General features: G+C 40.6%; 1 protein-coding gene across 2 annotated transcripts in view; it reads right to left on the reverse strand.

Annotated features, from left to right (window-relative positions):
- The window catches only part of LOC126299334 (uncharacterized), an 864,357-nt gene that overhangs the window by 320,136 nt on the left and 516,767 nt on the right, over positions 1 to 27,454 (reverse strand). For both annotated transcript variants that reach the window (XM_049991164.1, XM_049991163.1), the window contains exons 17-20: positions 23,717 to 23,794; positions 21,176 to 21,253; positions 14,032 to 14,109; positions 12,037 to 12,114 (exon numbers count right to left, since the gene is read on the reverse strand). In XM_049991164.1, coding sequence (XP_049847121.1) covers positions 12,037 to 12,114; positions 14,032 to 14,109; positions 21,176 to 21,253; positions 23,717 to 23,794 — 312 coding nt within the window. The remainder of the gene's footprint in view (positions 1 to 12,036; positions 12,115 to 14,031; positions 14,110 to 21,175; positions 21,254 to 23,716; positions 23,795 to 27,454) is intronic.

Consider the following 27,454-nt stretch of genomic DNA (forward strand, 5'->3'; position numbering starts at 1 on the left):
TCATGTATAAGATACAGAGGCGAGCGAGTGCACGGGACTTACCCTAGTTCACTGCTAGTAGCGCCACGTCATCGTAACGCGCCTGCATATAGTATTGCACCACATTTAACATAAAAGTAAAAATTAAGATTTGTGTGTAAAACTTTGTTAAAGTATAGTTCTATGTAATAATGTTTCAGGTAACAAATCTTAATGTTATAAAATTAGTAGTTTACGTAAAATTCACGTTTTGAAAGAAAAATAGGAGGCGCTAAATAATGACGCTAGGAAGCCAAAATTTGGTGAGAAGGTGCAGTAAGAAGTCATTAATGAGTGGTGCTGGTTTCCAAAACCATAAAACTAAAATTGACTCCAGAATCCGCGTTTTTCGGAAAAATCAGAGGCGCGAAATAATAGAGCTACAATATTGAAAATTGGTAGGATGCTTCAGTTCACCCTAATAATAATAATGGAAATACCACAATCAGTTACCTCTTCTAGTTTTTTAGTAATTTAGTAAAAACTACTTTTGTGAGTAAAATGTACATAAGCATTATAGATTAAGTACTTTAAATTTTAATGATAAAACAAATTCTTTAAGACCAATGATCAGATAGGACAATTAACAAAGCTACACCAAGTTTTAGTCTTGTAGCATAATTAACAGCTGATACAAGTCTTGATAAAGCTATGGTTCAGAGGTAACAATCTACCGTTAGTTCCATTGTAAAAATTCTAGAGAGTAAAGTTTTAATTTTAGCGGGCTGAGATTTTCTACGTGCTTCTGTACTGCTCAGATGTATGTATACAAAAATTGAGAAGTTTGTAAAGCTATTATTAAATGTGATATTTAAGATTATGTGCCTGAGATAGCGATCATTTGGAGGCACAGGCATCTGCATAGGAACGGAAAGAACAGATGCTCTCTTGGCGGTACGCGCCGGAGCTATATAAAAAGAGCGGCAGAGGCAGTAGTAAGCTCACTCCGCATTAGACCAACGCCTAGTCCACGCGAGCTTAACGTCCGATCGCGCCTCGCCTCGGGTGACGTCATAGCGGGCTGTGACATGCGCGTACTTAGCAATGTAAACGGACATTGAAAATCGCGAGGACTGTACACCGTCCTGGATCGTTTAGACTTCGGTAACAAACTGTTATTGTGCCGTCCGTGTGAAGTATAATTCCGCGTGGCAAGTGGTGACTAACTCCACTTTTAAGGCGAGCATTAATCTTTTTTTTTAACATTATTGCGAACTATTAATAGAGCACCGTTAGTTAGAGTAATGAACTATTCGGGAGGAACTTGCTGTAGAAGTCGCCTCTGAACTATTAAAACGATTGGCTGAATTAACAATATTTAATGTCTTTAGCATTTTCAGAAGTTTCGAGTAATTTGTGTGAGCCTTTAAGATAATAAAATCTTGTTTGGAACTTTAAATTTTATTGAAGCAGCCCTAATCCCGTGAAGAACTATGGATATTTTTCGTTTAGCTGGGCTGTACAGGAATGTGGCCGTGCAGACTGGGAACTAAGGTCAGTAAGTTTCCCTTCGTTTTCTGACTGGCCACCAAATTAGTTGCCAGGCTCGCGTGATTTAAGGTGGCAATGTTCAACTTTCATTCAACATTAAACAACGACTTCTTCGCCGTCCCACATATGTTGCATCGGCAATAGTCTGTTACGTGAAATGAACATTCAAACAACTCATTCGACGACTTCTTCGCCGCCCCACAATGGGAAATGGTTGCTCAAGTAGGTGTCAGAAAGAACAGACCACTCAAGACAATGGGCAACGTGGGCAGTGCAGAAGGATAGGTACAAATGGAAATAGATGTGTGAGGAGTCAGAAAGAAATGTGTGTGCTTCAGTAGCTCCATGGTCGCTCAAATAGGTGTCAGAAAGAACAACCACTCAAGACAATGGGCAAGCTGGACAGTGCAGAAGGATAGGTTCAAATGGAAATAGGTATGTGAGGAGTCATAAAGGAATGTGGGTGTTGATCATGAAACTCAGTCAATAAGGCACCACTCTGACAGGTTCTAGGAGAACCACAAAGGGGATGATGCGCATTAAAGTTACTGAGTAGCAGAACTGGGAGAGGTAGCTGCCCAATAAGCTGAAGGAAGTCTGCCCTGGTGACACTGAATAACAAAGGGACATAAGTGGTACAGAAGGAGAAAGTCAGGTGAGGAAGGAAATGACGAACTGCAACAGCTTGAAGATGGGTAGTCAGGGAGATGGGTTAACTATGAAGATAAGCCCATATGAGCAGCATGACACCCCCAGAGATGGAATTCCAACCTCAGCGAGAAGATCAAAATGAACTGGGAAGAAACATGAAAGCTCAAAGTGGCCATGAGGACACAATTTGGTTTCCTGAAGGCAGAGTACAAGGGAATGCTGCAAGGCTAAAAGCAGCCATAAAACCTCTTTGTGAGACTTAAGACCATGAACATTCCATTGGAGAAGAGTCATGATGAGGAAGAAATGAACAGGTGTCACCTTGGTGACTGCTGAGTGACAGCATGCATAGGCTCACTGCTACAGGGCACAGAAGCAGGATGCTCCTGCTCTATGAAGTCCACAGAAGCATGGGCTTCCTCAGCTTATGCAGTCGGTCTGTGGAGTCCAACACTGAAAAATGGCTGGTGGTGTGCAGCAGCAGCACGGAGGCCAGCCGGGCTAAAATATCATGTGGCAATACTGTCAAAAAGGATCTCCAAGTCGGTGAAGGAAAAGACCGTTTGCCTTTGTTCAACTTCTTCGAGCCTTTCCAGTTAGCAGACGCTGACTCAGGTGTTGTTTGGCTCAATAGATGTCGGAAGTATTCATAGGAGAACCCCTACTGTCCATTCCTCCCTACTGGTTGTGTAGCTGGAGGCTTCGCCCCTAGAGGGAAGAGTTTGATGGCTTGTTGCACAGCTGAATGGGGGAATGGCGATGCTACCTCGTCACTGGGCACAACCTCAGAGCTGAATTTGAGGTCACATATATGTGTGGCCATGTCCTTGATGGAGCGAGAGGCAACAAGAACAGAACTCTAAGTGACAGATGGGGAGATGCAGGGTTTGTGACTAGCCACTAATTTACGAGTGACTGGTAAGGCACTTTTTCCTTTACCTGGATCTCCTGTACAGCCTGCTCATCAAGATACACAGGAAAATTGCAAGAGGAGGTGGCATGGTAACCAGTGAAGTTGATACAGTGGGGAGAAGGAGACAGGCCTTCCACAGGTTACACATTTGGCTGGGTGTCGACAAGATGTTCTAGTGTGGTTGAAGTGATGACACTGGTAGCAGTGCATCGGGTTCGCAATGTACGGTTGGACTGTGATAATTTCATAGTCTGCTTTGGTCTGGGGATGAAAGCACGGCTCTATCAAAGGTGAGAAGAAGAGTGTAGGTGGGCACTAAGGAGGAATCTACCTTTTTCATCACCCAATGGACGCAGCGACACCTTGGTCCGAGAGGTAAGATGGATTTCAACCTCGGTCAAACCATCAAGCAACCTAGTCCATCAAGCAACCTAGTGCACGGGAAGAGTTCAGAGTTCTATGGGCCTTGACATAAACAGGATAGTCGTGGAGAAGCGAGGTGGCAAGTAGTTGTTGTGCTTGAGAATTAAAAGCAGTCTCCAAAAGCAAAGTGCCATTCGTTAAACAAGAACAGGATTTCACAAGGCTGGCAATGGCATCAACACCTTTCTTAACAAAAAATGGAATGAGGGGTCTTTGAATCATCAGCCTTATTCTGTTTACGTTTCATAGACACTGACTGTGAAGATGATTGGCTCATTGTGAGAAAATCCCCCACGATTGCCAGCATCTACGATAGTGTGCTACTTCAATTTGGGGGACCCTTCACAAGAATGTGCACCTGCCTTAGGTGATTGTTCACATCTCAGGTCACACCTCCCAAACACCTGACTGAGGGACCAATCAGCAATTTGGGAATGTAGCAGCTAAGGCAATCACTCCTCCATGGGCCTGGCCTGTAATAGGGGGTATGTGCGAAACCGACCCGGAGCTGGGAATTGTGCATTAACAAGTCATCTGTTACATGTCACAATGCATGGGCCAGCCATCAGGAGTGCACAGGGAAGAAGAAGAAGAAGAAGAAGAAGAAGAAGAAAAAGAGAAAGCTCAAGTGCAAAAGTGGAGGAATGAGAGGAGAAGGGAAACAAAGAAATGAAAAGGGAATGAAAAACAGTGGTGAGACTGTTCTTATCTCAGGGAATGCGGAACATTCCCAGTAACACCCCACATGTGTTTCCCAAGAGAGGGGAAAAAGATTAGCAAGAGCATAGACATGCAGCATGGAAGCGAAAAGATGCTGCAAAGGCTGTGGCCCTGTGGTAGCCAAGCACGAACCCACCGAAGGGTGGCGAAACCCCTGGGAGGACTATATGTGGTTGATGAAATCCTGTTCCTATGGCAGACAACACTGTGTGCAATTCCCAATTGGCAGGCAGTGTGTGTGCTGTGTCTCAAATGTTGAACATCCTGTGGTCCACTATATGGAAGGTGCTTCGAACCATTTTCAAATGGTATCCGTACAAGATCCATATCGTGCAGCAACTTGCATCACAGGAGCAGAACAATGTGTTGACTTCACTCTCCACTTTCTCGACGTTAACAAGGGCTTGCCCTGGACCATCCTATGGACAGACGAAGCTCATTTTTATCTAACACGTGAGGTGAACACACAGAATTGCCGATTTTAAGGATCTTCACCTCCAGTCGCTGTGCATGAAGTTCTCCTGTATGGCGAATATGTCACTGTATGGTGTGGCTTCATTGCTACATTCATCATTGGCCCATTCTTTTTTGAACAGGTTGGCACTCAAGGACCAAAGACGAGCAGTGTGACAGGTCAGTGTTACTGTGCAAATGGGCACCACTGTAGGGAGCCGGACTTGGGTATCACGGGGATGTCAACCTCGTCCTGTCTGTCCCCAGACTGGCCTGCCACTGTGGTTGCCCCGGTTGCTGCCCTCGCCTGTGGTTGATTGGGAGGTCGTTCCAAGGCGTGGCAGGCAGCGAAAGACGTCCCCAGAGGCTGATCAGAAAGCCTCCCCGGTGCGTATGACATACAGGTTTCAGGCACTGTTTCTGGCTGAGCCAGATGCAGCTGCCTCCCCTGTTTCAGAGGATCATTCTCAGCCTTCAAGGTCCGGGCAATCGCAGAGGGTGGGCTTATTGGTAGTTGGGAGCTCCAATGTTAGGCGCGTAATGGGGCCCCTTAGGGATACGGCGGCTAAGGAGGGGAAGAAATCCAGTGTGCACTCTGTGTGCATTCTGGGAGGAGTCATTCCTGATGTGGAAAGGGTCCTTCCAGATGCCATAAAGAGCACAGGGTGCAGCCAGCTGCAGGTGGTGGCACATGTCGGCACTAATGACGTGTGTCGCTTTGGATCTGAGGAAATTCTCTCTGGATTCCAGCGGCTATCTGATTTGGTGAAGGCTGCCGGTCTTGCTTATGAGATGAAGGCAGAGCTCACCATCTGCAGCATTGTCAACAGAACCGACTGCGGACCTTTGGTACAGAGCCGGGTGGAGGGTCTGAATCAGAGGCTCAGATGGTTTTGCGACCGTGTTGGCTGCAGAGTCCTTGACTTGCGCCATAGGGTGGTGGGGTTTCGGGTTCCGCTGAATAGATCAGGAGTTCACTACACTCAGCTGGTGGCTACACGGGTAGCGGAGGCTGTGTGGCGTGGACTGGGCGGTTTTTTAGGTTAGAAGGCCTCGGGAAAGTGCGGGATGGGCTGCAATGTCAAAGGGTGCTTGGCAATTACAGGACGTGCTTGGATCAAGGAACAGTCGGAATTATAGTTGTAAATTGTTGTAGTTGCGCTGGAAAAGTCTCTGAGCTTCAAGCGCTAATAGAAAGCACAGAAGCTGTTATCATTATAGGTACAGAAAGCTGGCTAAAGCCTGAAATAAGTTCTGCAGAAATTTTTACGAAGTCTCAGACGGTGTTCAGGAAAGATAGATTAGGCAGAATTGGTGGTGGAGTGTTTGTGTCTGTCAGTAGTGGTTTATCTTGTAGTGAAGTCGAAGTAGATACTCCGTGCGAATTGGTGTGGGTGGAGGTTATACTTAACAGCCGAATTAAGTTAATAATTGGCTCCTTCTACCGACCCCCAGACTCCGATGATACAGTTGCGGAACAGTTCAGAGAAAGTTTGAGTCTCGTAAAAATAAATACCCCACTCATACGGTTATAGTTGGTGGGGACTTCAACCTACCCTCGGTATGTTGGCAAAAATACTTGTTCAAAACCGGTGGTAGGCAGAAAACGTCTTCCGAGATTGTCCTAAATGCATTCTCCGAAAATTATTTCAAGCAGACTTGTCCACGAACCCACCCGAATTGTAAATGGTTGTGAAAACATACTTGACCTCTTAACCACAAACAATCCAGAGCTGATAGAGAGCATCATGACTGATACAGGGATTAGTGATCACAAGATCGTTGTAGGTAGGCTCAATACCGTTTCTTCCAAATATACCAGAAAGAAATGCAAAATAATTTTATTTAAAAAAGCAGATAAAGTGTCACTAGAAGCTTTCCTAAGAGACAATCTCCATTCCTTTCGAACCGACTATGCAAATGTAGACGAGATGTGGCTCAAATTCAAAGATATAGTAGCAACAGCAATTGAGAGATTCATACCTCATAAATTGGTAAGAGATGGAACGGATCCATCGTTGTATACAAAACAGGTCTGAATGCTGTTGCAGGGGCAAGCATGCGAAGTTCAGAAGAACGCGAAATCCTGAAGATGGGCTAAAATTTACAGACGCGCGAAATTTGGCACGTACTTCTATGCGAGATGCCTTTAATAGGTTCCACAACGAAACATTGTCTCGAAATTTGGTAGAAAATCTGAAGAAATTCTGCTTGTATGTAAAGTACACAAGTGGCAAGACGCAGTCAATACCTTCGCTGTGCAGTGCCGATGGTACTGTTACCAACGACTGTGCTGCTAAAGTGGAGTTATTGAATGCAGTTTTCCGAAATTCCTTCACCAAGGAAGACCAATGGAATATTCCAAAATTTGAAACACGAACAGCTGCTAGCATGAGTTTCTTGGAAGTAGATACCTTAGGGGATGCGAAGCAGCTCAAATCGCTTGATACGGGCAAGTCTTCATGTCCAGATTGTATACCAATTAGGTTCCTTTCAGATTATGCTGATGCAATAGCTCCCTACTTAGCACTCATATACAACCGCTCGCTCACCGATAGATCCGTACCTACAGATTGGAAAATTGCGCAGGTTGCACCAGTGTTTAAGAAGGGTAGTAGGAGTAATCCATCTAACTACAGACCTATATCATTGACGTCGGTTTGCACTAGGGTTTTGGAGCATATACTGTATTCAAACATTATGAATCACCTCGAAGGAAACGATCTATTGATACGTAATTAGCATGGTTTCAGAAAACATCGCTCTTATGCAACGCAGCTAGCTGTTTATTCGCACAAATTGATGGCCGCTATCGACAGGGGATCTCAAGTTGATTCCGTATTTCTAGATTTCTGGAAAGCTTTTGACACCGTTTCTCACAAGCAACTTCTAATCAAGCTGCGGGCCTATGGGGTATCATCTCAGTTGTGCAACTGGATTCGTGATTTCCTGTCGGGAAGGTCACAGTTTGTAGTAATAGACGGCAAATCATCAAGTAAAACTGAAGTGATATCAGGTGTTCCCCAGGGAAGCGTATTGGGACCTCTGCTGTTCCTGGTCTATATAAATGACCTGGGTGACAATCATGCCGAATCTGGTTCCTTCAGATCCAGCATTCACACTTGAAATGGACCAGGAGGTTACACAACTTGTAGCCCAGCCCTCACGCAACAAAATAAGACATACTTGCACAAATGAAATTACATGGGCTATCAAGCACACCAACGCTAGAAAAGCCCCTGGGCCTGATGGCATTCAAAACCGTGTCCTCCAGGAGTTGAAGGATAAAGCCATAGAATACCTCACACACTTAACAAATGCCATCCTAACACACCAACATTTCCCTGACTTTTGGAAGGCGGCCAAGGTCCTGACATTCAGGAAGCCAGGGAAAGACCACTCCCTCCCACAAAATTACCGACCCATCAGTCTGCTGTGCTCACTCAGCAAGATTGTTGAGAAGGTAATACTAAAACGTATCACTAGGCATTGCATCGCAAACGACACCCTAAGGCCGGAGCAATTCGGCTTCAGGAATCACCACTCGACAACACAACAACTCCTCTGTGTAGTCGAACATATAACACACGGCTACAACATGAACAAAGCCACAGGGCCCGTGTTCCTAGACATCGAAAAGGCTTTCGATCGTCTCTGGCACAATGGACTCATACGCAAACTAAGCGAAGCTGGTTTCCCGGATTGACTCGTACATCTCATACATTGTATCTCACAAACAGATGTTTCAACACTAACGTGCAGGACAAACAATCAACACAACACGGTATATAAGCTGGAGTACCCCAAGAAAGCATTCTAGAGCCCATCTTGTTTAACCTGTACATTAATGACTTCCCAGCGACACAAAACACGACGTTAGCCGTCTACGCGGATGACACAGCCATCCTCGCGCAAGACTGGAAACCGTCAAACATCAATTCATGAATACAGATAGCACTCAGAACAGCTGAGCCTTGGTTGGAGAGATGGCATATTAAAGTAAACATCGACAAGTGCGAAGCAGTTCTGTTCACACGCAGACCGAAACTACTGCACAAACACCAACACTGTAGACCAATAACAATGCCCAATACGTTTCTGAGAGAAAGTCAGGTACCTTGGTGTCTGGCTGGGCTGGAAACTTAAATGGGGGGACCACATTGAATACATTGCCAACCGAGAGCACGCGAGGCTCAAACAGTTCTACCCAATGCTCAACAGGGAAAGCACACTGAACAGGAGGGTGTCGAGGTCCATATACATGACACTGATTAGACCTCTGATGTACGCAGCTCCCGTCTGGGGATATGCAGCTCCTACACAACTGCGCCGCCTGCAGATCATACAGAACAAAGTGCTACGAATCATTAGCAATGCTCCACGCTACACACGCACTGTGGATCTTCACCATAAATACCGCCTTGATACCCTCAAGGAAGTATTCAAGAAACACGCCACACAACTATACACGAACTCGAGACACTCGAACAATCCTTTTATCCTCACTCTCGGAAACTATGATCACAACCACAGGTGGAAACACAAGCGGCCAAAGACACTGGTAGCTAGGGCATAGCCACCTGTGGTAAACTAACATACACAAACAGCGACAAACGTTGGTAAGCCCCTGTACATCAGCAACACTGACTGGCAACTACCAGCTGCTACTAGAGCCGATCAACAGGCCACAGCAGGGACACCGACCGAGCTCGCCCACAGGCGCACAAACAAACTGTCAACATTCCCTCACACTGTGTCCCCGGTATATGACCTATTGGACACAAGATCGATAACAAACCTAACTGTTACAGGTTCCTGACGCTGAATGAGGACTCCATACCAGCACCCAGTGCCAGCCGCCAAGCAGCACAATGCACAACGCCAAGGTATCGACAAGCATGATACCCACTACTAACAAAGCCTATCCTTGCACAACCTATCACAAGCAGCAAGAAAACCACTACTGCTCTTACCACCCGACCTAACTATCGCAGAGGTTTTATTTCCCTTGGCTCTTGCCCTGGCACTTTTTTTCCTCTGCCCTTAAAACCGCTACCCTTCGTCCGATTTTGACCAATCTATCTCCACATGAGCGCGCAGTACCCACATCCTGCGACACCTCACTTTAGTGAATACTAACCCTTATGCAGAGATGGCAGTAGACCTTTTATGTTGGCCATCATGCCGGTGTGGGCGTGGAGGGGCTCCACCTCTATTAAAAAAAAATCTGAGCAGTTCTCTTAGGTTGTTCGCAGATGATGCTGTAATTTACAATCTAGTAAGGTCATCCAAAGACCAGTATCAGTTGCAAAGCAATTTAGAAAAGATTGCTGTATGGTGTGGCAGGTGTCAGTTGACGCCAAATAATGAAAAGTGTGAGGTGATCCACACGAGTTCCAAAGGAAATCCGTTGGAATTCGATTACTCGATAAATAGTACAATTCTCAAGGCTGTCAATTCAACTAAGTACCTGGGTGTTAAAATTATGAACAACTTCATTTGGAAAGACCACATAGATAATATTGCGGGGAAGGCGAGCCAAAGGTTGCGTTTCATTGGCAGGACACTTAGCAGATGCAACAAGTCCACTAAAGAGACAGCTTATACTACACTCGTTCATCCTCTGTTAGAATATTGCTGCGCGATGTGGGATCCTTACCAGGTGGGATTGACGGAGGACATTGAAAAGGTGCAAAAAAGGGGCAGCTCGTTTTGTATTATCACGTAATAGGAGAGAGAGTGTGGCAGATATGATACGCGAGTTGGGATGGAAGTCATTACAGCAAAGACGTTTTTCGTCGCGGCGAGATCTTTTTACGAAATTTCAGTCACCAAATTTCTCTTCCGAATGCGAAAATATTTTGTTGAGCCCAACCTACAAAGTTAGGAATGATCATCAAAATAAAATATGAGAAATCAGAGCTCGAACAGAAAGTTTTAGGTGTTCGTTTTCCCCGCACGCTGTTAGGGAGTGGAATGGTAGAGAGAGAGTATGGTTGTGGTTCGATTAACTCTCTGCCAGTCACTTAAATGTGAATTGCAGAGTAGTCATGTAGATGTAGATGATATGCTTTGCCAGCATGTCATACCTGCCCTACAGGAGAGAGATGCATTGAACTCAACACTTTTCATGCAAGATGGGGCCCCATCACACATCACTCATGTTGTTCACCTGCTTCTCCAAAACACATCTGGAAATGATTGAATTATTGTCCGAATGTTTCCAAATGCTCGGCTGTCACAATCACTTGATCTCTCATTCTGTGATTTCTGGTTGTGGGGCTACCTGAAGGACAGAGTTTACCACAGGAACATTCACACTTATGCTAATCTGAAGCGTAGTATATCATGAGAGGTAGCAAGCATACCTACAGACATATTTCATTCTGCTGTGCATAATGCAATCCTGTGCTTTCAGACTCTTCTGGACACTGATGGATGCCATATAGAGGCCCTTTTGTAGCAGTAATGGTACCGGAATGTAATGGTATGATGTACCATAGCAGCACATCAAAAGTGTTTCAACTGAACTGATTCTGCGTTATTTCTCTTCCCCATGTCCTTGACATTAATGCTACCAAGTTTGGTACTCATATGCTAATTAGTATCCTTCTTATGTGTTCAGTGGGGAAGTTTAATCATAGCCACCTGGTATTTTAATTGATTTTACATCATATATTACATATGCACAAATACTGTATAACAATAATAGGGTCCTTTTTCAATTTGAATTTATTGGCACAAAGAATACTGACTTCTACAAACATCTACTGAGCTGAAGTAGGGCACTTAAGCTCACTATGAAGTTCACAGATACTGTAACAAATTTGCACAATTACTCATGTTCTGCACTTTTGCCTTAGTTCATATGAGTAAATCAATAAAAGATGCTATCATGCATGTTACTGGAAAATAAACACAAAGGTAATGAAAGTGATATAATATCCATTATAAATGTTTTAATTCAAGCAGTCTTCAAAATATGCATTTACTACTCAAATTTGCCACACATGCAACACGCATTTGCATGCAAATCTCGACTCATAGTTATCACAGATCTGCCTCGGAAAGTTAATAAGTCTCACAGACAACTGACAATTTGAAATAAAATCAACTAAAGAAAAAGGGGCTTTCAAACATATTATTTGTATTTATAGAATGAATTAATGCTGGTGACCAAACTTCACATTTATTACAAAAAGAAATCAAATGATCCCACAAAGAAGTATAAATAATATTTGACTGAATTTGAGAAAAATGATAACTGGTGGTTATATGAAGCAAAGTTCAAGCACTACCCTGTCAATATTTATAGAAGGAAAAGTAATTGCTACCAAGACTACAGAATAGATGTATTGAACATATACCAGATTCATCGTGATCCATGGGCCACCTGCCGGGTCTAAAAAATTTCTTGCGTTTAAATGATTCAGTGTATGGTTCACCTGTTACAAAATACAACATTGATCAATGTAATTGTGCAACTGTCTTTTACTCTTGTAAAAGAACAGAAAAGAAGAGAATTAATTATCATAGTCATGTGAAACTTCCTGGCAGATTAAAACTGTGTGCCCGACCGAGACTCGAACTCGGGACCTTTGCCTTTCGCGGGCAAGTGCTCTACCATCTGAGCTACCGAAACACGACTCACACCCGGTACTCACAGCTTTACTTCTGCCAGTATCCGTCTCCTACCTTCCAAACTTTACAGAAGCTCTCCTGCGAACCTTGCTGAACTAGCACTCCTGAAAGAAAGGATATTGCGGAGACATGGCGTAGCCACAGCCTGGGGGATGTTCCCAGAATGAGATTTTCACTCTGCAGCGGAGTGTGCACTGATATGAAACTTCCTGGCAGATTAAAACTGTGTGCCCGACCAAGACTCAGATGGTAGAGCACTTGCCCGCGAAAGGCAAAGGTCCCGAGTTCGAGTCTCGGTCAGGCACACAGTTTTAATCTGCCAGGAAGTTTCATATCAGCGCACACTCCACTGCAGAGTGAAAATCTCATTCTGGAAACATCCCCCAGGCTGTGGCTAAGCCATGTCTCCGCAATATCCTTTCTTTCAGGAGTGCTAGTACTGCAAGGTTCGCAGGAGAGCTTCTGTAAAGTTTGGAAGGTAGGAGATGGATACTGGCAGAAGTAAAGCTGTGAGTACCGGGCGTGAGTCATGCTTCGGTAGCTCAGATGGTAGAGCACTTGCCCGCGAAAGGCAAAGGTCCTGAGTTCGAGTCTCGTTCGGGCACACAGTTTTAATCTGCCAGGAAGTTTCATATCAGCGCACACTCTGCTGCAGAGTGAAAATCTCATTCTGGAATCATAGTCATGTGAGTTTCAGAAATGAACACAACTGAGTGTGTTTATGACTGGGTGATCAAAAAGTCAGTATAAATTTGAAAACTTAATAAACCACAGAATAATGTAGATAGAGAGGTAAAAATTGCCACACATGCTTGGAATGACATGTGGTTTTATTAGGAAAAAAAAGATAAACCTGTTTATCACTATGCCCAATCTCATTTGCCTTTGTCCAGTGATAGCAATATATTCATCACAAACAAATCCAAACATTCTGGTGGTACAGGATGTACCACATGGACCAAACGCATAATGCACTTTAGGTTATGATAAAATATTTTAATTGTTTTCTGGCCTTCATCACATACACGGCAATATTGTATATCAATAACAGGATCCTTTTTCAATTTAAATTTATTGGCACAAAGTACATTGACTTCTATCGACATTTACCAAGCTTAAGTAGAGCTAGTCAGCTCACTATCAAGTTTACAGACTAAAACATTCACAAAATTACTCATATTTTGTACTTTTGGTGTAAGTCATATGAACAAATCAATAAACGATGCTACCATACACATTTTCACAAAATATACACTAAAGCCTAAAAGTGATATATTATGCAGTATAAAAGTTTCAATTCATGCCATCTTTAAAATATGCATTAACCCCCCAAATGAGCACAACATTCCAATATTCATGAAACATTCATTTGAAAGGAAATCTGCACTCCAGTTATTGTGAATATACCCTGAAAAGACAATAATGTGTACATACTGGTGATAATTTGAAATAAAATCATGTACATAACAAGGGAATTTCACGCAAGGGCTTTGTAGTTACATAATTAATTAATGCTGGCTCCAAAACTTCATATTCATTTCTTCATAACATATCCATTATGAAAAAAAAAAGATCCCTCTAAGACTGAATTTGAGAAAAATGATAACTGCAGACTATACTAAGCAAAGTTCACAGCATTTCCCTGTCAATATTTACAGAACTCACATAAGCAAAAAATTAATTGCAACCATGTTTACAGCATAGGTGTAGTGAATAAATACCTGATACATTGTAGTCCATGGGCCACCTGCTGGGTTTAAAAAATTTCTTCTGTGTAGATGATTTAGCGTATGGATCACCTGTTAGACAATACAACATTAGTCATTGTAATTATGCAGCTATCAAAAGAATTCTTTTACTTTCGTATTCAAAAGAAATCAGGGGAATGAAATATCATAGCCATGTGAATTGCAGAAATGAATATACCTGGTGAAATTTGTGTTAATAAGGATTATAAAAGTTAAATCATCAAAATCCTCATCAAAATCATCATCATCATCATCAACAACAACAACAACAACAACAACAACAACAACAGTTCTATTAAGTTATGTACTACCTAGTGCATTATCACAATTACAAATGAGTATTGGAGTAGCTAATACTGTTGCAACTTTCCTGAAGAGAAAATAGTGTAAATGGTTTGTAGATTATAAATGTTTTGTTACTCAGAAGCCTCCCTGTGTTTGTTTACTCCCTATGTGTTGACCAATACTGTACCCAACCATTTAATTCTACAGTGCCATGTTCTCCACATTCATATTGGAGGACTATTAACAGGTAAGTGAGCCTTCTTGATAGCAACATCTAGCTGTGGAGCATATCTCACTCTTGAAGTACTGATGGCTTTCACCTTTAAATGTTTTTCATCTACTTTCTAAATTGTACTGGCTCTCTTCTTCTGATTCAAGTTCTGTCTTGTATGACCTTTGAAACAAGTGTAGCATATGAAACTGAAAACTGAAACCGTATATATATATGGCCAAACTAACTGACGTGCAGCTGTTGCCACTCATACATACACAGGTGTAGTAGTGAAATGGTTGAATGCTAGGTTTGCCTTCAATTACATACATAAAAAAATTAACAATTAGGACCATTGAACACAGTTAAAAAATTTTGCTTTCAGAATCTATTTTTCACTCTCAAGAGGAGTGTGTGCAGTTTTGAAACTTCCTAGTTGATTAAAATGTGTGGCAGCCTTGTCTGAAAGCTAGCAGGGTTATCTATCTTCTTAATGTATCTATCAATGACTCAGCACCTGAACTATTTAGTGAGATACCACCTTTAGTCATTAGGTTAGTTATAATGTTATTAATAGAGCCCAGATTTCCGTTAACTATCAAGTTATAAGACATGCATGCATTCATGCAGTATCATATCATTAAACATGAACAATAAGGTAGCAAAACAATAACAATATATGGTATTCAGTTCTATATTTATTTCTACTTTTTTCTAAAACAGTACACAATAACCAATTTCCCCAAATTTTCCTCACACTCATGCATTTACCAGAAAGAACATTTTAGTACACAGAAAATGAACTTTCTATGTCACAAGAAGTATCAGATGCATACATAAATGAAGAATTTTTTTTACACTTTTTTACACTTTTGCCACAAAATATTTTTTGACAGCTTCACAAACCCAAAATTAGAATTTTATCTAATAAATTTATTATCTTACAAGCTGCAACACCCACTTCTCCACAGGATTTTTAACCACTTCAATAACTGTCTGAGGTGCCACCTGTGGCTTGCAAATTTGTTACTGTCAAAGGCAAACGCACAAAATTTCATTTGACTTAAATCTGGTCTTGCTTCAAATCAGTTTACTTGAATATCACTTTCCCATCTTTAATGCAAGCTGCAATAGTGACTACAAATATATGTTGTTGTTGTTGTTGTTGTTGTTGTCTTCAGTCCTGAGACTGGTTTGATGCAGAGCTGCATGCCCTAGGGAAAAATTACAGCCGTAGTTTCCCCTTGCTTTCAGCCATTCGCAGTACCAGCACAGCAAGGCTGATTTGGTTATTGTTACAAGGCCAGATCAGTCAATCATCCAGACTGTTGCCCTTGCAAATACTGAAAAGGCTGCTGCCCCTCTTCATGAACCACACATTTGTCTGGCCTCTCAACAGATACCCCTCCGTTGTGGTTGTACCTATGGTACGGCTATCTGTATCGCTGAGGCACGCAAGCCTCCCCACCAATGGCAAGGTCCATGGTTCATGGGGAGGTACAAAAATATACAGAAAAAAAATGAAGGAAAAAACACAGGCTGCAACTTAAGGCTTTTCAACAGAAGAAAGTAAGGCGTTATCAACTTCTTAAATATCTGTAGGGATCATGCTATCTTACTGACAACTTAATCAAAATTTATCCAGGTACCCCATATGGTTAAAATAGACTTCAGGGGCCAAGATAAATCTAGCAGAATATCTCTAAATCCAGCAACATGGACATGTGTCTTTAACAATACCTTCAAATGGAAAAAAGACAGCTTATGATTTAATAATGTCAGCAGTTTCCAATTTTTGTATTTTGGACATCTATTTACCTTATTTGTATTTGTATATTCACACTATCAAATTTCAGACTACCATTTCAGCAACATGATGTAGTGCATGGGGCAACATGTAATGCACTTTAGGTTAGGATAAAACATTTTAATTGTTTTCCTGGGCTTCATTACATACAAGGCTGCATCGAATTACAAAAATTGGATTTTTTCAATCTAAATTTATTGGCATGAAGTATATTGACTTCTACCATCATCTACTGAACTCAAGTAGTGTACTTAAGCTCACTATAACTAACAGACTATAACACATTTGCATGAGTACTCAAGTTCTGCACTTTTCACATACTTCATGTGAATAAAACAATCAAAGATGCTATCATGCATGATACTGCCAAATATACACATAGGTCACAAAAGCAATATAATACACATTATAAATGTCTCAATTCATGTAATCTTCAAAATATTCATTTACCCCCCCCCCCCCTTCCCCCAAAACACCAGACATGCAAAAACTCATGAAACATGCATTTGCATTCAAATCCAGACTCTTGTTATTATATACAAGGGTTGGAACTTAAATAGTGGCAACTATTTATTCACAACTGATACAAAGGAGTTACATGTTTTCACCTGTTACTATCCTTCATAGTAGTCACCAGCATTGTGTAGAACCCATTGCCAGTTATGTGGAAGGCGTAGTATACCATTAGCAGAGCCTAATCTGTTGATGGTGTGAATGGAGCAGTCTGAAGTTATGGAGATTCTCGTGTACAACTGTGATGGTGTTATCCTAATGCATTACATTCCTCCATGTCAGACCATCAATGCACAGTATTACTTTTCATTTTTGGAGCATCACCTTCGACCAGCTTTGCAAAAGAAGTGGCAACACTTTCTGTGCAACCCATCCGTCATTTTGCACGACAATGTGTGGGTACATACAGCGCAAGCTGAAGCTGCTCTGTTCGTTTGATGGGACAGGGAAGTACTGTACCATCCACCATACTCCCCAGACTTAAGACCTTGTGACCTTGATTTGATTCTGAAGATGAAGGAACCACTTTGTGGCATTTGCTTCAGAACTGTTCTAGAGATTCGACAGGCAGTAGACGCTCGATTCGCACCATCAACAGAACAGGCTCTGCTAATGTTATACTTTGCCTTCCACATCACTGGCAATGGGTTCTACACAATGCTGGTGACTGCTTTGAAGGAGAGTAACAGGTGCAAACATGTAACTCTTTTGTATTGGTTGTGAATAAATAGTTGCCACTTTTTAGGTGGTTGCTGTTGTAGTTGTTGTTGTTGTTGTTGTTGTTGTTGTGGTCTTCAGTCCTGAGACTGGTTTGATGCATCTCTCCATGCTACTCTGTCCTGTGCAAGATTCTTCATCTCCCAGTACCTACTGCAACCTACATCCTTCTGTATCTTTTCGTGTACTCATCTCTTGATCTCCCTCTATGATTTTTACCCTCCACGCTGCCCTCCAATACAATATTTGGTGATCCCTTGATGCCTCAGAACATGCCCTACCAACCGATCCCTTCTTCTAGTCAAGTAGTGCCACAAACTTCTCTTCTCCCCAATCCTACTCAGTACTTCTTCATTAGTTATGTGATCTACCCATCTAATTTTCAGCATTCTTCTGTACTACCACATTTCGAAACCTTCTATTCTCTTCCTGTCCATACTAGTTATTGTCCATGTTTCACTTCCATACATGGCTACACTCCACACATATACATTCAGAAACGACTTCCTGACACTTAAATCTATACTCGATGTTAACAAATTTCTCTTCTTCAGAAACGCTTTCCTTGCCATTGCCAGTCTACGTTTTATATCCTCTCTACTTCGAGCATCATCAGTTATTTTGCTCCCAAAATAGCAAAACTCCTTTACTACTTTAAGTGTCTCATTTCCTAATCTAATTCCCTCAGCATCACCCAACTTAATTCAACTACATTCCATTATCCTCATTTTGTTTTTGTTGATGTTCGTCTTATACCCTCCTTTCAAGACACTGTCCAGTCCGTTTGGCTGCATTTCCAAGTCCTTTGCTGTCTCTGACAGAATTACAATGTTATCGGCAAACCTCAAAGTTTTTATTACTTCTCCATGGATTTTAATACCTACTCTGAATTTTTCTTTTGTTTCCTTTATTGCTTGCTGAATATACAGATTGAATAACATCGGGGAGAGGCTACAACCCTGTCTCACTCCCTTCCCAGCCACTGCTTCCCTTTCATACCCCTCAACTCTTACAACTGCCATCTGGTTTCTGTACAAATTGTAAATAGCTTTTTGCTCCCTGTATTTTACCCCTTCCACCTACAGAATTTGAAAGAGAGTATTCCAGTCAACATTGTCAAAAGCTTTCTCTAAGTCTACAAATGCTAGAAACATAGGTTTACCTTTCCTTAATTTAGCTTCTAAGATAAATTGTAGGGTCAGTATTGCCTCACGTGTTCCCACATTTCTATGGAATCCAAACTGATCTTCCACGAGGTTTGCTTCTACCAGTTTTTCCATTCATCTGTAAAGAATTCGCGTTAGTATTTTGCAGCTGTGACTTATTAAACTGATAGTTCGGTAATTTTCACATCTGTCAACACCTGCTTTCTTTGGTATTGGAATTATTATATTCTTCTTGAAGTCTGAGGGTATTTCGCCTGTCTCATACAGCTTGCTCACCAGCTGGTAGAGTTTTGTCAGGACTGGCTCTCCCAAGGCCGTCAGTAGTTCTAATGGAATGTTGTCTACTCCCGGGGCCTTGTTTCGACTCAGGTCTTTCATTGTTCTGTCAAACTCTCCACACAGTATTATATCTCCCATTTCATCTTCATCTACATCCTCTTCCATTTCCATAATATTGTCCTCAAGTACATCGCCCTTGTATAGACCCTCTATATACTCCTTCCACCTTTTTGCTTTCCCTTCTTTGCTTAGAACTGGGTTTCCATCTGAGCTTTAGATATTCATACAAGTGGTTCTCTTTTCTCCAAAGGCCTCTTTAATTTTCCTGTAGGCAGTATCTGTCTTACCCCTAGTGAGATAAGCCTCAACATCCTTACATTTGTCCTCTAGCCATCCCTGCTTAGCCATTTTGCACTTCCTGTCGATCTCATTTTTGAGACGTTTATATTCCTTTATTCCTGCTTCATTTACTGCATTTTTATATTTTCTCCTTTCATCAATTAAATTCAATACTTCTTCTGTTACCCAAGGATTTCTACTAGCCCTCGTCTTTTTACCTACTTGATCCTCTGCTGCCTTCACTACTTCATCCCTCAAAGCTACCCATTCTTCTTCTACTGTATTTCTTTCCCCCATTATTGTCAATTGTTCCCTTATGCTCTCCCTGAAACTCTGTACAACCTCTGGTTCAGTCAATTTATCCAGGTCCCATCTCCTTAAATTACCACCTTTTTGTACTTTCTTCAGTTTTAATCTACAGTTCATAACCAATAGATTGTGGTCAGAGTCCACATCTGCCCCTGGAAATGACTTACAATTTAAAACCTGGTTCCTAAGTCTCTGTCTTACCATTATATAATGTATCTGAAACCTGTCAGTATCTCCAGGCTTCTTCCATGTATACAACGTTCTTCCATGATTCTTGAACCAAGTGTTAGCTATGATTAAGTTATGCTCTGTGCAAAATTCTACCAGGCGGCTTCCTCTTTCATTTCTTTGCAACAATCCATATTCACCTACTACATTTCATTCTCTCTCTTTTCCTACTGATGAATTCGTCACCCATAACTATTAAATTTTCGTCTCCCTTCACTATCTGAATAATTTCTTTTATTTCATCATACATTTCTTCAATTTCTTCGTCATCTGCAGAGCTAGTTGGCATATAAACTTGTACTACTGTCGTAGGTGTGGGCTTTATATCTATCTTGGCCACAATAATGCGTTCACTATGCTGTTTGTAGTAGCTTACCTGCATTCCTATTTTCCTATTCATTATTAAACCTACTCCTGCATTACCCCTATTTGATTTTGTGTTTATAACCCTTAGTCACCTGACTAGAAATTTTGTTCCTCCTTCCACCGAATTTCACTAATTCCCACTATATCTAACATTAACCTATCCATTTTCCTTTTTAAATTTTCTAACCTACCTGTCCAATTAAGGGATCTGATATTCCATGCTCCGATGCATAGAACGCCAGTTTTCTTTCTCTTGATAATGCCATCCTTTTGAGTAGTACCCGCCCGGAGATCCGAATGGGGGACTATTTTACCTCCCGAATATTTTACCCAAGAGGACTCCATCATCATTTAACCATACAGAAAAGCTGCATGCCCTCGTAAAAAATTATGGCTGTAGTTTCCCCTTGCTTTCAGCTGTTCGCAGTACCAGCACTGCAAGGTCGTTTTGGTTAGTGTTACAAGGCCAAATCAGTTAATCATCCAGACTGTTGCCCCTGCAACTACTGAAAAGGCTGTTGCCCCTCTTCAGGAACCACATGTTTGTCTGGCCTCTCAACAGATACCCCTCTGTTGTGGTTGCACCTGTATTGCTATCTGTATTGCTGAGACACGCAAGCCTCCCCACCAACGGCAAGATCCAAGGTTCATTGGGGGGGGGGGGGGGGGGGGACTTTTAGGTTACACATTCATTTCTTCCTAACATTTACATTACGAAAACATTCAAAAAATACCACTCAGATGTATAAATAATATTTGACTGAATCTGAGAAAAATGTTAGCTGAAGGCTATACAAAGCAAAGTTCATAGCATTACTCCGTCATTAGTTACAGACATCACATAAGCCAAAAACTAATTGTAACCACGACTACAGCATAGGTGTAGTGAATATATACCTGATTCATCATGATCCATGGGCCACCAGCTGGATTTGAAAAATTTCTTCTGTTTAGATGATTCAGCATATGGTTCATCTGTTAGAAAATACATCTCTGGTCAATGTAACTATGTAACTATCAGAAACATTCTTTTACTTTTGGAAACAAAGGAAATGGAAAGAATGAAATATCATAACCATGTGATTGACAGCATTGAACACCACATGGTGCAATTTGCTTAAAGTAGGAATATGAACACCAAGTTTTGCCAATCATCATCATAACAACAACAACAACAACTACTACTACTACTACTACTACTACTACTACTACTACTACTACAGTTCTATTCAGTTAAGTACTACCATAGGCATTATCACTATTACAAACACGCATTGTAGTAGTTAACACAGTTTGTGGCTTCTCTGAAGATAAGGAAGTGCACAAGTTGGGGTGGTTACAGATGCTTTGCTACTTAGAAACCTCTCTTTGTCCATTTTCTCCTTATTTTTTGAAAAATATTACAACCAACAATTTCATTCTACAACACCATGTTCTCCACATGCATACTGGAGGAATCATCAACAGGTGATTAAGCCATCTTGACAGCAACTTCTAGCAGTGGAGCATGTCTGATGCTAGAGATACTGATGTCTTTCTCCTCTTAATGTTTCTCAGTGACATTCATCCATTGTATGGTCTCTCTACCTCTGAATGATTTTCTGTCTTGTATGACCTTGAAGGGAGCTATGCCATCCATTTCAAGGCTACAAAACAAAGTTTCATATTCTGGTACAAAAGTCTATAAAAGGTTTTCAGTGGATATGTGGCATGAAATTGAACATTCCCGATTATTTAAGACTAAAGTAAAAGAATGCCGTATTAATCACTAATCCTACAACTTATGAGAATACTCAGACTCAAGAAGGTAATTCTGCAAAACTCAAATAATTGTATTAGACAGATTTTGACTTTGCCAGTATATAGACTGCTGACAATGGTCTGTGTAATGTTATACAAACGCTTTGACTGAAGTATTACATGATAACAAGCCCTTAGTAGAATGGGGGAGCTGCAGTGGCCTTTTCTGAAGTATCTGTTTTCCCTCTAACATACACATAGGAACTAATGCAGAAGTAATTACCATAATTATCAGTTTCAGTAGATTATGGCTAGTCATAGTTTGCTGTTAGCATGTATAGTATCCCCCTGGGAGCCACCAGTATGAAGAAAGATATGTACTGCAAGCTGCCGCCTCTCCTGGCCACTGGCAGCACAATCACAGATATGCAGGGTAAACTGCGTAGCAAACAAATTGTATGAAACCATATTTGTTGTCAACCACATCTCTGATAACTGCCACAGTAATACATGGCACAAGTCTTGCCAATGGAAGTGCAAGAGGTACCGCAATTAGTGCTCCGGGCCATAGTGATAATAAAACTTATTTCCTCCTAACAGGCCATGAAGGCCCAATGGTACCAACTGACCGACATGTCACCCTCAGCACACACATCAGTGGATGTGGACATGGAGGGGCATGTGCTCAACACACTGCTTTCCGACCGTATGTTAGTTTATGAGACCAGGCATAGTGCCGATAGTGATTGAAAGTTCCTGAATCAGGAATATTCATGTCATGTCGTGTCTGTGTTTGCCACACTGGCTGCTGACATCTTTGACTTGAGCCATGTTCCGAGTTCTCCATAATATCCACTGAAGCGTTCACTCTTCATCGCACTGAGCCGTTGCTGCATGTCTCATCTGAATTCCTCATACTATGCCCATACTTTGGATCAGCATATTAACACTGTGAAGTTTTATACTATAATTTCAGATACACAATGTAAAGCAAGGGCAAAACACCCTTTGGGTAGGATAAAATATTTTAATTGCTTTCCCAATCTTCAACACGTATGCAGCAACATCATATAACACCAATAGGATATTTTTTCAATTTAAATTTATTGCCACAAAGTATATTGACTTCCATTAACATCTACCAAGGTGAAGTAGGGCTCTTGAGCTCACTATCAAGGTCACAGACTGAACAAATTTGCAAAATCAATAAATGATGCTATCACACATATTATTGCAAAATATACACTAAAGCTACAAAATCAATATAATATGCCTTTTCATACCATCTTAAAATATGAATTTACCTCCCAATTGGCCACAACATGCAAATATTCAAGCAACATTCATCTGCATTGTAATTTGCACATTAGTTATTACATATCTACCCCAGAATGTGAGTAACATTCACAGACTGGAGATAATTTGAAATGAAATCATCTAAATAACAATGGACTTTCACACATATGCTTTGTAGCTATAGAATTAATTAATGCTGGTTCCCAACCATCACACTCATTTCTTCCTAACATTTCCATTATGAAAAAAAATAAAAAATCAAATGATCACACTAAGAAGGATTTGCCTCAATTTGCCATACGAGGCAAGATTTACATCATTACCCCGTCAATATTTAAAGAAATCACATAACTGAAAAACTAATTGCAACCATGTTTACAGCATAGGTTAGGGAATAAATACCTGATACATCGTGGTCTGTGGGCCACCTGCTGGATTTAAAAAATTTCTTCTGTTTAGATGATTCGGGATATGGTTCACCTGTTAGAAAATACAACATCAGTCAATGTAACTATGCAACTATCAAAAACATTCTTTTCCTTTTGCGAACAAAGGACATGAATAAAATGAAGTATCATAGCCATGTGAATAGCAGAAGTGTACATCACCTTGTGAAATTTATGTAAAGAAGGATTACAAATCATAATCACCACCGACCACCACCACCACCATCAAAAAGAGAAAAAACAACAACAGTTCTATTCTGTTATGTACTACCAAGCGCATCATCACAATTACAAATATGCATCAGAGTAGTAACACTGTTTGTGGCTTTCCTTAAGATAAAATAGTGTAAAAGTTCAATGGGTTATAGAAGTTTTGTTACTCAAAAGCCTCCCTGTGTTTATTTCCTCCCTATGTTTTGACAAATACTAGAATCAACCAATTAATTCTACAGTGCTACGTTCTCCACTTGCATGCTGCGGGAATCATCAATAGGTGAGTAAGCCTTCTTTACAGAAACTTCTAGCTGTGAAGCACCTCTCACACTTGAGGTACTGAAGCCTTTCAACTTTGAATGTTTTTCAGCTGCATCCAAAATTCTAATCTCGCTCTCTCTCTCCCTCTAATTCATTTTTTGACTTGTATGATCTTGAAGGAGACTTCAGAACAATGTTTCATGTTTGACGAAAAAGTCTATAAACATTATCAGTGGTTATTGGGCATGTAATTAAACATTCCCAATTATTTAAGAACAAAGTAAAAGAGTGCCACATTAATGACTAATCCTGCAACTTATCAGAATACTAAGACTCATGAACGTAATGCCACATAACTCAAATAATTGTATCAGACAGATCTTGACTTTGCCAAATTATATGCAACTGACAAATGGTCAGTGTAAAATTATACAAATGCTTTGACTGAATTATTACATAGTAACAGATCATTAGTAGTATGGAGGAAGTAGTTTACGGGACGAGCCATAGGGCTGATAGTGACTGGAAGTTCCTCAATAAGGGTTCTCATTGTCCAGTTCTGTCATACACACAGACTTGCGTATGAGTCTTCACTCCATGTTCCATCATTGTTCACCACACTGGCTGCTAACATATATGCCCTGTGCCATGTCCCAAGTTCTATGTATTGTACAGCGATTTCTTTACTCTGCATCATGATGAGGCATTGCTCCATGTCTCATCCGAGTTCTCCATACTGTGCCCACTATCACCCACAACTGCATCCCATCTGTGTACAATGCACTATCACTTACTCCTCTGCTGGCTGTGTTATTGTGTCATGTGGGGGAGCCCACTCTGCAAGGTAGCTATGTCTATCCGCAAAAAAGCTATGAGCTTCGCCTCAATGGGTCATCCCTCCTGGAGCATCTTCAAGCTTTATTGCTGTCCACCAATACCACCACATCACCATCACCATCATATGAAGTCCCCCAGTGCAATGTCAGTGAACTGGTACAAATTAATGTGTATTCAAGTCCAAATGGCTGTTTTGTTTTATTCAGTTTGAGTATAAATAAAGTTCATTTATTTCTTGCTGACTGGGACACATTATTTGGTTTGTAGTCACCAGTGGTTGCTTTTACCTGTTTATGTATAACTAGACCCATTTTCCATCCCTGATGTATCTCCTTCATGTTGGGATTAACAGAATATGATATGTGAATGAATGCATGAACTGTCACTCATGTATCATCAGCACTTTAAAGACGACATGCCAGCTGTTGGCTGACTGCTCAAGGCAGTGGAGGGAGATTTGAAATTCATTTGACATTAAATACTGATGACTACTTTTATTAAAACCTGGATTATACAAAGTAAATTGAAGCACTTTGTATGAAAGAAATTAGTATGTCTGCTGTCTTTATGATCTCTATCATGTCCTGAAGCAACCTTTCAGTTATACTTGAAAGCATATGAAACAGCCAGCAACTGAAGAAGCCAGCACAAAGGTAGCAAAAGTATTTTGGATCAAGAGCTTCAGAGAATCCAAGATACAGAATGTATGGCTTGCAACTGGATGCAGTTAATGTCAAAAAGAAAGAAAGCAGTAAAAATCAGTCATTAGAGGTTACAACAGCTTGACTCAATCAGGAACTGGTGAAGACGTAACCTTTCATAGAACAATTGAGTGGTGTTTCTTCTCAGCAAACATCAAAAGAAAACTATACTGTGATGGTATGCAAGACTATTTGTGAAATGCACTTTCACAGACAGCATCCACTGGCTCAAATGAAGAACTGTAGCAATTTCCTGGTGGTACACAGGCTAATGTAGTAAAATATAAATGGAAATTAATATTTTTTGGAGTTTAGTTTTTTTTATAATTTATGATATGTTTAGAGAATCTGTCATTGACCTCTTATGCTGATGTTGCAAGTATGAAAGCCAAAACCACTCAGTAATTAGACATAATTATAGTGAAAGTAGTTTCCAGTCATTTCTGCTGGATCATGGACGGGGCGGGAAATAATATATATATTTATCACTATGCCCAATCTTATTTGCCTTTGTCCAGTGATAGCAATATATTCATCACAACCAAATCCAAACATTCTGGTAGCATGGTCAGATAAATCTGTACTTTTCAACTAATCACCATGGAATTAACTGTTTAGTTCTTGATTTTTACACCAATTTCTTTGTTTAAAACTTGAGGTTGCATTAACCCTTTCACTGTGGCATGGAGAAAGAGGTGCCAGATACAAACTTTCTCAGGGTCAAATTTTTTCTTTTTTCCTTTTCTCTCTTTAAGTCATTAATAAGCAATTAAACACATGGCCACATGAATATAGCTCACACATATTTATTTTTAAAGTTTGACCAAAACAATTACTTATAATTTTGTCTATGTACAGGTGCTTTTGGAAACAGTTAAAATACACAAACTGACATTGCACTCTGAACATTGATTATGTTGCATCTTTCCTTCATTTTGGAGCCAACTGGTTTATTGAAACACATACAGCAATATCTTTGATGCTTTTATTTTCCTCTAGGTATAGGTGGAACAAATTAATATGAAATGTCATACTAGCACTCATGACCAGAGTGAAAAAGTACTGAGGCCTCATTATCACTTGTATCTCTGCATACATTCATGTTCACTTTTCAGTGAGCTAAATAACTTGATTAATGTGGAAACTTCTCTTTCACTATGGCCAACATAAGATAGATGCCATTCTGGACAACTGAAAGACATGAAGAATAATGAATAACACAGTAGTACAAAGCAGTTCTTTGGCTTGTATTGATGTAAGCAGACCTGTTTACCTTCAACTATAAATGTATAAAATGTAACACACTTTCTAAATTTTACTTTCAGACTCTACATATTTACCTGATTATAAGACAAGGTTTTTTCTGTAATTCTTCATTCAAAAAAATATGGAGTCATCTTACATTCAGAGATTAAACTATTTCTGCTGAGGCCAACATCTTTACATTGTTGAATAGACTTTTGCCACAATTTGTTTTGTCAACTTCATGAACTAAAAATCAGGATATGATCTGATAACTTTGTTATCTTAAAAATGGCAACAACCACTTCAACACAGGACGATTGCAAATATTTTTAACCCTTTCAATAATTGTCCAGAATTCCGCCTGTGGTTTGGAACTTTGTTATTGCCAAAAGAAAATACACAAAATTTGATTTGACATAAATTTCGTCTTGCTTCAA

Source organism: Schistocerca gregaria, chromosome X (genome assembly GCF_023897955.1).
Source record: "Schistocerca gregaria isolate iqSchGreg1 chromosome X, iqSchGreg1.2, whole genome shotgun sequence".
Classification (NCBI taxonomy): domain Eukaryota; kingdom Metazoa; phylum Arthropoda; class Insecta; order Orthoptera; family Acrididae; genus Schistocerca; species Schistocerca gregaria.